Genomic DNA, 12,466 nt, shown 5'->3' with positions numbered 1-12,466 from the left:
AGGCTATGTCTATCATCAGCGCACAATATTTGGAGCAGAAGTTTGTATGCCCCACTTGGGAATATGCTATCAAGTCCAGATGGGCTTGCTCTTTTTTTTAAGAGGCTTCGGCTTGTGGCTTGCACAGACAAAATGCAGGAATCCAATTATTCACCTAATTAGCATCTGCTTAGAAGCTCTCTCCGAGTATGCCGCGACACAACACAACTCTGTCCCCTTCTGAGGAGACTTTAACACTCCGCACAAAGCTCCGTAGCATCGAACATGAAAGCGAGGAGCAGAAACATTAATCTAATCGTCCGCCGCCTTGACAGCTGGCTGCAAGCTGGAGAATCACATGTGGAAACTGGTCTTCTCTGGGCCTAAGAGGCACCTCGCCCAGGCAGATCAATAATGGGCCAATCTGTCATGCAGCATAGCTGTCAATAAACACAGCACAACTAGACTAGGTACAGACTCTAAAACCTGGAAGACAAATGGCCACATGATGCTGTCATCATACATACTTACAGTATTTCGTGTGTTCTGCAGTATCCTCAAAGCAGGTGGAAGTTTTGTGCTGCTTCATGTTTATTGGCTTCCAGACTATAGATCCCCACAGTCCCAACGTTTAAACCAATACAAATATGATCACAGGGAGAGAAAAACAAAGGCTGGGGGAGTTGGTTTAAGTCGGGGCTGGTGCCTCCTAAGTGCCGGCCATTTTTCCATCTGTGTTGATTTTTTTAAGAGGGCAGGGAGGATTCATGACGACTGCCTTGATGCAAGACCCTTCTGGGGCCGGGTTGGTATAAATCAAAGGCAGAGAGGTATTTTCTGTAATCTCGTATAAATGGCGTGAATTTGCCACAGCGGTTAACAACCATGTGGTGTCTCTATACCAAAGACGGTACTTTTTTTTTTTTTAGAGAGAAAAAAGCAGGTTGTCTTCTAGAAGATCTAACTACAGCGAAAGTGATCTCTGCTTTTAACCCATTATGTGTCTCGAAGAGCAGTGGGCAGCCATTGTTCGGTGCCCGGGGACCTGATCGTAGGTTAGCGTCTTGGTCAGTAAAACATATTTATGGGTGAGGTCTCCAGATTTACAAATGCAAACCATGTGGTGCAGTTTTCTTCGTCTCACTTACAAACATTTGTGAGATGACCTCGAAAAGCGTCTAAAAGGGGTCCTACTATGCAAAACCAACTGTTCTTACCTATTGGTACCTGTTTTCGTGTATTTCGGATCTACATAAGTCCCGAAAATTTGAAATCAAACAGAGGACGCAATGCGAAAATTTTATAAAACAATCTCGCCTTCCTTCATACTTTCGGGAAATTAGCCATTTAGAATTTGCCCATTTGGTGACGTTTTTGCTATTAGTGACATCAGCAGATTGATTATCAATATATGGCATACATTTACTCAAAGTGCTTTGCACAAGTCCTTTATTGTTGTCCGTATGTAGTCAATAAGCTCCTTCTTTATCGCTATCTTCTTGCTGTGGGGCGGACTGGCTCGTACATGCACATGCATCCTACGCTGTTGCCATTGCGAATAAAAAGTAGCATAACTTATATTTGTCAGTAGACTCACTAGGGAAGTGCTATAAACTACAACAAATATGGTGGGCAGAAGACAGAGTCGAAGTGTAGGCACATAAATAAAACCACCAACAAAACACTGCATTATGAGGAGACGGTCAGAAAGTAGCTTGAAAAAGGTCTGTAAAAAAATATTGTTTTACATTTACATTGGTCGACATAACATGTAATTATGGTTCTTTGGTCAACATTTTGCATTGAATTTTTTTTAATCACTTCCTGACCTCTCTCCTTCTCTTCAGGAAGCGCCATTTATTTTCGTGCCAAAGGCCTCCTCCAGGCCGCGCTCCCTTCAACTGCGTCTTTTTGTGGTTAGCAGCATTCTCAAAAAGTTGTGATGTTTTAAGGCTTTTTTAATCAACATGACATCCTCTTGTAATGTAATGCATTTGAAATCACTATTTTAAGTTTTTTTTCGTAAAGCACAGGATTTGTACAAAACGAATCAAATAATGCTTTATTTATAGTATATATATTATATTATTTATAAGCTAAATGCCTCTGAACACTGACAGCAATTTATCAGTCGCCCCTCAATCTCATGGGCATTTTTGAGATGCGGGAATTTGCATAAGTTTTCCCAAAAAATTGCACTGAAAGTTTATGTATTTTTTGTTGCAAATGAGAAAGTGAAAGTTACAAATAAATTGTGGTGGTTTTCCCTCTGTAATTATAGAATGTAAATTTGCTGAAGATAAAGTACATAATGAACAAAAACAACATAGTTGTATTTTTTGTAGGTAAAAGTGAGTAACAAATGAGTGAATGAATGAATCACTGTCAACGTAAAGGAAGTGAAGAAGTAGGGCAATGCAGGGAGATATTTGATTGGTTAGACATTCGATTGGTAAAAATGTCATTATTGGCCAATAGTCCGCGGAAATTGCAGGGAATGGACAAAATAATTTGCGGGGATTGTTAGAATTTGTGTGAATTGGCGCGATCACAACATTGTGAAACTCCACACCGAGATGCCAACAGGGAGATTCGAACGCTCGGTAGCCTAACTGCGAGGCCAACATGCTAACCACTAAGTTGCACCGTGGCATGCATTTTTCCAAAAACAGGTTTTTAAAAAAAAAAAAAAAGGTTTTTGACTTATGTCATAGACGTGAATATCTGATCAAAAAGACCCCTCACCTTGCATCTGGTAGCTGTAAGGCGCCTGCCCCGTCTGTGGCGTGCTAAACTGGGAGCTGTAGCTGAGGAAACCGGTCTGCCCCGGCGACTGGGACTGGCTGAGGCCACCTTCCGTCTTGATGCCTGTCCACAATGGACCTAAATCAGTTAGCGACACCAGATAGGTTTGATGTGCTTCCAACAGTCGGCAGCTTAAATGACACATGAAGACATGAACGAACCAGGGGTCTCATCTATAAAACTGTACGTGGAAGTCATACGCCTGAAACCCAAAACAATTCATTCCAATTAGGGGTTGTGTTTGTATTAATCACATACAGTAAAACAGAACCTCGATTTACGAACCTGTTATTGTATGAACTTTTTGACTTACGAACCACAGACCAAAGTAAAATCTGCTTTGTTGTATTGTCTCAGTGTACGAACGTTTCATCCACCCATTATGTGTCTCGCAGAGCAGCCATTTTGTGCCCGGCACCACAGCCACTGATTTCATCATCATCATCATTTCTTTGTATTCCTTTCATGAAAATGCATATATACAAGCCACGTACAGTTCACACTTTCATAGATTTTTTTTGTTTCTTATACATTTCACATATCAAGTATTTTAGCCATTTTACAGCAATTTTCGAGTTTTGCTAGCTCAATATGAGTCCCAAGAAAGCAATAGACAAGCGATGTTTGGTGTAAAACATTGAGGAAGTATCAACAGCGTTGTGGACACTGCCTTCTCAATCTTTCCCCCTTTCTTCCGCTGCACACCAAGAAGATTAACCAACAAGGTGAAGTAGATTTGTTTTTTCCTTCCTAATCATTGTAGCGACCTGGCTGCTAAAGTTTTGTGATTCAGAACTGCGAGTGCACAACAGTGCGTGCGTGTTGGCAGGAGGATGGTTCAGCTAGTTGTTTTGGCTTTGTCATGAAATAAAAAGTTGATCCATCATCCCCTTGTTACATTTGTTTGATATACAGTACTGTATAGCACTTTATATGGAGTTCAAAGTGTACATACATTTACTAAAATATGGACTTTTGTCGAGGCTGGAGCCCTTTATTCATGTTTTCATTGTCTTTATGAGAAAATTTGCTTCATTATAAGAACTTTTCTATGAACAAACCCTGTTCAAAAATAAATTAAGTTTGTTCATCGAGGTTAAAAAGTTAAAAAGTTAAAGTACCAATGATTGTCACACACACACTAGGTGTGGCGAAATTATTCTCTGCATTTGACCCATCACCCTTGATCACCCCCTGGGAGGTGAGGGGAGCAGTGGGCAGCAGCAGTGGCTGCGCCCGGGAATCATTTTTGGTGATTTAACCCCCAATTCCAACCCTTGATGCTGAGTGCCAAGCAGGGAGGTAATGGGTCCCATTTTTATAGTCTTTGGTTCCTCTGTACTTTGCGGAGAAAACATTGCACACAAATTTCCAACCCCGATTTGTGCGTATGCCAGATTTATATTATGAGACCCCTGGACTGATTGTGTATTCTGCATATCTTTTTGCACAGTTTTGTTACAATTTATCATTAGGTGTATCGAAGCTACACAGTCATGTTCAACCACACTTGCCAACCTTGAGACCTCCGAATTCGGGAGATTGGGGGGGGTTTGAGGTGTGGGGGGGCGGGGTAGAGGTGGGCGGGGTTGGAAGGACGGGGTTTTGGTGGTAGCGGGGGTGTATATTGTAGCCCGGAAGAGTTAGGGCTGCAAGGGATTCTGGGTATTTGTTCTGATGTGTTTATGTTGTGTTACGGTGCGGATGTTCTCCCGAAATGTGTTTGTCATTCTTGTTTGGTGTGGGTTCACAGTGTGGCGCATATGTGTAACAGTGCTAAAGTTGTTTATACGGCCACCCTCAGTGTGACCTGTATGGTTGTTGATCAAGTATGTCTTGCAGTCACTTACGTGTGTCTGCAGAAGCCGCATACTACATGAGACTGAGCCGGCACGCTGTTTGTATGGTGAAAAAGCGGACGCTAAAGGCAGTGCCATCACGGCACGCCCTTAATATTGTTGTCCGCGTGAAAATCGGGAGAAATTCGGGAGAATGGTTGCCCCGGGAGATTTTCGGGAGGGGCACTGAAATTCGGGAGTCTCCCGGAAAAATCGGGAAGGTTGGCAAGTATGTGTTCAACTAGCCTCTAAATCAAGTGTTTTTGATTTTAGTTCGCTTGTGGAGTTTTCTTCCCACCCTGGACTGCTTATTAACATATTTAAAGTTACCTTAACAGCTTGTGCTGCGCCTCACCTGAAATCTTTGAACACTCTGTTCTGACAGCGAGGTAGTTAGCAATACTTTGCCCAACCAGACTCAACATAAAGTCACCATTTGTATCAGACAGCTAAGTAAAGTTGCCTCAGGAAAACATGCAGGCAACTAAACAGCGACTCAGCATATTTGTAGCTCGAACTGCTGTAATGACGACCAAGGTCCTGACCTTCTCGGGAGAAAGATTATACAGTACTATGACTTAATTGTACTTGGCTGTTTGTGTATTCCTGCTATGTGAAAAAACAAAAAGACAAAGATGTGTTTCCTACCATAAGCCGGGATGCCGTAAGGCTGTCCAGGTTGGGGGTAGCTAGCATACGCTGCGGCCTGCTGCATTCCTGTGGTGTACTGCGTCTGCCCGTACGCCGCCATATTTTGGGATGAAGGGGTTGGAAGAATATGCGGATATGTCCTGCTGTTTGAAACAAAAAGGCAAAAGTGAAAAAAAGCCAAAGAGGATTTTTCTTCCCAAAACCAAAACACTCAAATTCGCTGGCTGACAAATTTGAGCGATAGCATCGCACAAGCTAATGTACGTAGCGAAACAATGCGAGATAAAGAACATTTCAAGGTATACAAGCTGCAGACGTCCCGGCAAACAAACTCCACAATCTGGCAGAAGGATCTACTTAAAGCTCCAAATGAAGTTAGACGCTGATTATTTATTTGAGGACCAAATAAAAGAAGCCTTACTTGGAAGGGTAAATCTGTGGAGAGAACTGGTGGGTTTGTCTTGGGCTGAAGCCACTGCTCCCAATAGCTGAGAAGAGTTAAAAAAGACAAGAGCACATTTTAAACACTTAAGAGGCAAGGTAAATATTATTTCTCGCCAACAGAACCTCGGCATTCCGAGGGACTAGTAATTACGCTACATGACTCTGTTTATTTCTCTAACCTTGCGTAAGGTTGACAAGACGGAGTGTAATAATGAAGCAAAATAATCAGGTGGCAAGATCAGGGGTTTTTCTGCTGACTCATTTATTGGAGGTGCTCGTGCTACCATGGCGACCAGTGGTGTAAACACACGCGGGGTGATCAGCGGCCCACATGCGGTTCAGCTGCGTATGATATTAGTAATGACACTAAAATACAAAGAGAAAAGATTAAATTAAATATTGTATTCATTTGTTTTTATTACTAATATTATTATTATTAACAATGTGCCCTGCGTTTGGCTGGTGATATAAGCGATATAGCGATATAAAAAATGGAAGGATTAATGAATAAAAAAAAAAGATAACATAAATACAACTAAATTCATTTAAAATTAAATTAAATACAAATAAATTAGATGAATAAACTAAAACTTTGACTTATAGCATATTCTGGACACCAAATAATATTAATATTAACGAACATATTTATTATGTATACTTTTTTTTTAACAACAACAACAGCAAAATCACATCTATTCTTCTTATCATACTTTGGAAAAATTCTAAAATAACAATATCAATTTGTTTAACATTTTTGATAAGTGTGGGGTCATAAAATCAATCAATTGAAATGAAAAAATTAAATTAAATAAAATGTATTTTATTTTTATTTGAAATAAAAAAAAATAAAAAAATAAATAAATTAGATGAATAAACTAAAAATTTGACTTACAGCATATTCTGGACACCAAATAATATTACTATTAATAAACATATCTATCATGTATATGTCACGACCTGACTAGGACTCTGGACACAGATGCAGGATTACTGAAAACAGTTGTTTATTTTCAGAAGGGGAGGGGTCCAAAACGGGAGAAACAAAACAGGCTATCAAAACAGATCTAACCTGACTACTAAACTAACAAAAATATTAACTAAACAAAACATGATCACAGACATGACAGTATACTTTTTATTTTAACAACAGCAACAGCAAAATCACATTTACTCTTCTTATCATACTTTGGAAAAAATTCTAAAATAACAATATCAATTTGTTTAACATTTTTGATAAGTGTGGGGTCACAAAATCAATCAATTGAAATGACAAAATTAAATTAAATAAAATGTATTTTATTCTCATTAAAAAAAAGGATTAAATACAAATAAATTAGATGAATAAACTAAAACTTTGACTTATAGCATATTCCCGACACCAAATAATATTAATATTAACAAACATATTTATCATGTATAATTTTTTATTTTTTTTAACAACAACAACAGCAAAATCACATTTGCTCTTCTTATCATACTTTGGAAAAAATTCTAAAATAATATCAATTTGTTTAACATTTTTGATAAGTGTGGGGCCATAAAATCAATCAATTGAAATGAAAAAATAAAATGAAATAAAAATTCAATTGAGACAGTATAAAATTAGCTGTTTTACAGTGCCTTTAAGTATATTTAAAAGTGCAATATAAATCTAATAAATTGTTGCTACTCTGTCTTTCAAATTTAGATGTCCAAAAATATATTATTGATAAGAAAGCATTACAAAAATAAGATTATAACTTGTAACAATAAAAAATAGATATCATACCATATAATTGTATATTATTCTTTTCAAGAAGATTACTGAATGTGAGAATATTTGTAATTGTGTCTTAATTAGAAACTCTGTCATATTTACTTCCATTAAATAAACATAAAGCTGAAAAACCTTCCAAGTGTGGCGACAAGTTCCACTTTATTTGCTAAGTGGGCAGTTTTGAGCATTGTGTGTAATGGCTTGGAACGTGCAAAATAACGACCTGCCTGTACTTAATAGCGTCATTGACATGGAACGCATGCAGCAACTGTCACACCGGACACATCCCGCTTGCCTGAACACAACTTTGGGTTTCCCCTCGCTAAAGACACAGGATATAAAATTACTAGATTCCTTTAATAACGTCCAACCAAAGGTTGTGGTGGCGCGATTTGTGCGTAGCTGAACTTGTGAGGAGATGAAAGGAAATGAGCACGGGAACACAGTGGAATGACAACTGCAATTGTACTCAGCAGAGCGGTGAAAATACACTTTTGACTTGTCGATGCGTTTATGTGCAATGCTTCAGTGTGGGGAAGGAAGGTGTGAAAAGTTTTGGTTTGGTAACAGCCCGCAGAGAGCGAGGGCCATTGGGAGGCCTTGTCATTCCACTGCATGTTATAATTCAGCTCTCACCGGCATGGGAACCATCCCAATGAAAACACACACACACAGACACAAGCATATAAAAATGCTGACAAAGGCAAGGGGCAGTGTCTTGTTCTTAAATACACATACACACACTTTATTGGCAGGGCCACTTCCTGAGCTTATCAGTCATCCATCTACGGGCTCATTTCTCACTAATCGCTTCTGCACAAAACACACACACACACACACACATACACGCGCAAACGTACACTGTCCTCACCTGATCCGGAGAAGCTGTCCAGAGAGGTGTCTGGTACCGAGGCGACTATTTCGCTGCTGCTCATTGGCTCGCTTTTCACTGCAAAAAGTGTGGAAAAAGCCACGTTGTCACACACACATACAAAAAAACACACAACATCTGAAAGTGATTTGAATCACACACAAACAGGCTTGCATTTTTACATTCAGCAAAGGGATTTGGGGAGAATTTAAAATAAAAACAGGCCTGTCAGGGAAAACATGGCTGCGTGCATTTTCAATCAAATTGGTTCAATTTTAATGTTATTCAGTTTTACCTTTAGCCTAATGATCCAAATCTGGATCAAAATCGGATATGAAAGTGATGCCAATGTAACTGCATTGTCGGTAAACGGATACTGTAAAGATACGCCGATCCACAATTTAAACACAAAACGCACCCATGATATATAAAGAAACACCCGTGGTAAATCATAACTACAGCTGTACTGCGGAAAATGTACCAACCCTTGCCTCTTATCCTTATTTAATTTCTTTTTACCTCACCTAAAACAGTCATAAATTAAGTCATACTGGGTGAGAAAAAACACATATCAAAGATCCTCTCTATGACAGGAGGATGTGAACATTTCATATCAGGGTTTATCTTTATCACGGTATTGTTAAATGTTCTTACTAATACACAGTTCAATTTTTTAAGTGACTTTTTAAAAATAAATAATAATAGACACAATATACTCTATACAAGTTTATATTAGGGTGTGTCATTCCTTAACGGGGAAATACGTGATTTTTTTCTTTGTATTCATGTTAACATTTAAACCAGCAACTAGCACGCTAGCTTTCTTTTCAAGGGAAAACTCACACCTGTGTGTGAGTTTATGAAAGGTTATCAACCACAATCATTTTCATTTGAAAAGGTAATGCTACCCTTTTACCGCGGTGTCTTGTTAATACCAGTAATGCCTACTCTACTAAATGTAGTCTTTAGGGGTACGCAGGTTAGCGCTGCACAGTGAGCCTCCCTTCTGAAATATAATATGTTGGTTGGGTTTTCGCTGCCTTTTAAACATAAGTTGCGCTTAAATATTTGAAAAACAAGTTTTTCTTTATTTTTCTTAAGCCCATGTAAACTAGATTAATACACAGGATTAGTGTTAGCGATGACAACCAAGTTTAACTGACCTGTCACTGACGTATAAATTCATTTTAAATGCATAGCGACCGCTTTTTGACCTGTGCTGCTCTACTGAGCTCACTGATAGACCCGTAAAGAACAATTTCACAGCTACCTGACAGCTCAGGAATCTTTGAAGTTGTGCTTTCTTTTTTCCCCTCTCTCTTCTTTGAGGGCTAAACAAATCGACAATGTGGGCGAGGGCGGTCATGCTGGGTGGAATCCCTCACGGCTGAAGACGCCATCGGCTGTCATGTGTTGTGCGTCGTTGCTTGCTCAGCGCGGAACACATGCTGACAAGTGGCGATAAAAATGAAAGTTCATGCATAAACTAGCAGGGCACACAAAACAACGGCATCCAAATGAAAACCTCCCCAGCTCAAACCATGCTTGCACAATGGAAATACCACAGAGCGTCTGAATGAAAGGCACAATAATTGAAGCAAGGAGGGCATCGTTTGTTTTTGTTTTTCTTGAGCTTGTTGTTTGCAAGTATTGTCCTTTCATTGTGTCAACAAAAGTAGACAAACCTGCGGCGGACTGCGAGTTAGAACCTAACAACCAGTCTGCTGTGGTAAGCATTGTGAGGCTGTCACCTATGGGAAAGACAGAGCGGCAAACAGGACACACCACGTGAGTCTACATCATGTCCTCTGTCACCATCAGCTTGAAGATTAGACTTGATGAAATCCTTCTGATTTGCATGTGAAATACCTGAGTCAATAACTACGTGCGTGTGGAACTCTCATGCAAACTGTCATGTCTCAGGATTTGAATAATGACACGGGGGCTTGAAGAAACACATGATAGGTGCTGGAAAACAGCAGCAACGACATGGCCTGTAATGTGTTTGAATACACCGTCTTTAAATAAGCTCTGGTTCTTCCTACTCCTTTTCGGACATGTTAAATTGTGCACAGCAAGCATATACGGTAGGTCGATTGCATTTTGGCCTCATTCTTGCGAGAATCCTGCGTGTGACTGAAGCAAGAAATACAAAGATACAGTAGTGAAGGTGTGCAGACTCGAGTTGCAGTCGGTGGGAGCTGAAGCGTGAAAATGTGCCGGACCACTCAGGGTCAGTCTGCGTTCTCAGTGAAGGTCCCACATCTGTGGAACTCTTTGACACTGGAGTTAAAGTCACAGTCGGACATGAAACTTTTCTCCACAAAAGCACTAGAACTGGATGTAGCATGGACAATGTGGGGCCAATTATTTTGAATGTGTTTTGATTTAGATTTTTGTACTTGTCTTAATCCTTTTGTATGGGTTTTTCACTTTTCTCAACTATTTTTAAAAGCCTAACCAGGGACAAGGGTTGCAAATTAGCCTGTGGCTAGAAGTCTTAGGTACTTTGACATCGGTTACCTATGGGTAGCAATGTTTCATTGTACTGTCCCTGTCAAATAAAGACATAAATAAATAAATAAATTAAGCAGTGGGATTATCCAGGAATAACTGCAGTGTTCTTAAATAACCCCCAGGTTGCATCTGTGGGCAGATAATACTGTATCATCTCTTTCTTTTTCAGACTTATCAGGTTCATGCATTCTTCACTCACGCTTAAAGTGAAGGATGAGGCAAAAAATAAAACCTTACTTACTGTGAGCTTGTCTAAAACCATTACAGTATGTTTTTTTTGTACAAAAATGAAAGTGACTAAAACAGATGCTAGATAGTTATCAATGCAAAATACCGTGTGAAAGCACTAAACAAGCCTGCAGTTTGTTTCCCTAGAGAACAGATGATAATGTTTGATGTGCGTGAGTGATATTTCCTGTTAACGTCAATCAGAAATGGCGGAACAAAGAACTTGCCCCCGCATAAACGCTAGAAGGGATTTGGAGCGAGGAAGCCAAAACTGAAGTAGCTTTGGTTGCTTTCTTGTCTCCCCGTTATCCTCATTGGAAGTTTCTTTTCACCAGCCCCACTGAGAAAGCTTGATAATGTAGTATGTAATGCACGCCCAACTTTCATAGCGAGGTGACTTCAGAATAAGGCTGTCAAAGTTAACAAATGCTATTAATCACTAAAATGATCGCATTAATCATGTATAAACGCAGATAACTATGCAATTTATTTTGAAAGGCGGCACACGTTGCTTAGCGGTTAGAGGTGCGTGGCTCCATCCATTCAATTATCGATAGTATCGACAACAAGGGAAGTATCTGACAATAGGATGTATTTCAGTTTTCTTTTGTGTTTATTTTCACAAGTATCCATGTATTGTTGTATTGGTTACAAATTCTGCAAATAAGTCAATGGACAGCCTTCGGGGCAAAAAGCCAAAATTAACTGAACGAGAGCCAATAGTCGTTCTTGCTTTTGATTACTTATTTTGCAATTTATTTTGCTCAAACAACTGGAACAAAAAGGGCACAATTTTTTATTTTGGTAATTTTGCCTTATTTTATTTTTAATTGTCCAAAAATAGGATTGGGGATTAAAATATGTTTATAGGACTGTCAAAAATAAGTTAACTCATGTGATTAATCACACAAAAAGACATCAATAATCATGTATATACCGTATTATTCGGACTATAAGTCGCTCCGGAGTATAAGTCGCACCGGCCGAAAATGCATAATAAAGAAGGAAAAAAACATATATAAATCGCACTGGAGTATAAGTCGCATTTTTGGGGGGGAAATTTATTTGATAAAACCCAACACCAAGAATAGACATTTGAAAGGCAATTTAAAATAAATAAAGAATAGTGAACAACAGGCTGAATAAGTGTACGTTATATGAGGCATCAAATATTCAAATAACTATAACATATAGAACATGCTATACGTTTACCAAACAATATGTCACTCCTAATCGCTAAATCCAAGAAATATTATACGTCTAGTCTCTTACGTGAATGAGCTAAATAATATTATTTGATATTTTACGGCAATGTGTTAATAATTTCACACATAAGTCGCTCCTGAGTATAAGTCGCACCCCCGGCCAAACTATGAA

General features: G+C 39.1%; 1 protein-coding gene across 3 annotated transcripts in view; it reads right to left on the bottom strand.

Moving 5' to 3' along the window:
- The window catches only part of eya1 (EYA transcriptional coactivator and phosphatase 1), a 125,917-nt gene that overhangs the window by 49,878 nt on the left and 63,573 nt on the right, over positions 1-12,466 (bottom strand). The window contains exons 6-10 of one of the 3 annotated variants that reach the window (XM_061965417.1): positions 10,030-10,095; positions 8,345-8,422; positions 5,695-5,761; positions 5,271-5,416; positions 2,725-2,847 (exon numbers count right to left, since the gene is read on the bottom strand). In XM_061965417.1, coding sequence (XP_061821401.1) covers positions 2,725-2,847; positions 5,271-5,416; positions 5,695-5,761; positions 8,345-8,422; positions 10,030-10,095 — 480 coding nt within the window. Of the gene's footprint in view, positions 1-2,724; positions 2,863-5,270; positions 5,417-5,694; positions 5,762-8,344; positions 8,423-10,029; positions 10,096-12,466 lie in introns of all 3 variants that reach the window. The other 2 variants (XM_061965418.1, XM_061965419.1) reach the window with 2 other exon arrangements.

Source organism: Nerophis lumbriciformis, linkage group LG07 (genome assembly GCF_033978685.3).
Source record: "Nerophis lumbriciformis linkage group LG07, RoL_Nlum_v2.1, whole genome shotgun sequence".
NCBI classification, from domain to species: Eukaryota; Metazoa; Chordata; class Actinopteri; order Syngnathiformes; family Syngnathidae; genus Nerophis; species Nerophis lumbriciformis.
This window is presented reverse-complemented; position numbering and strand designations above follow the sequence as displayed.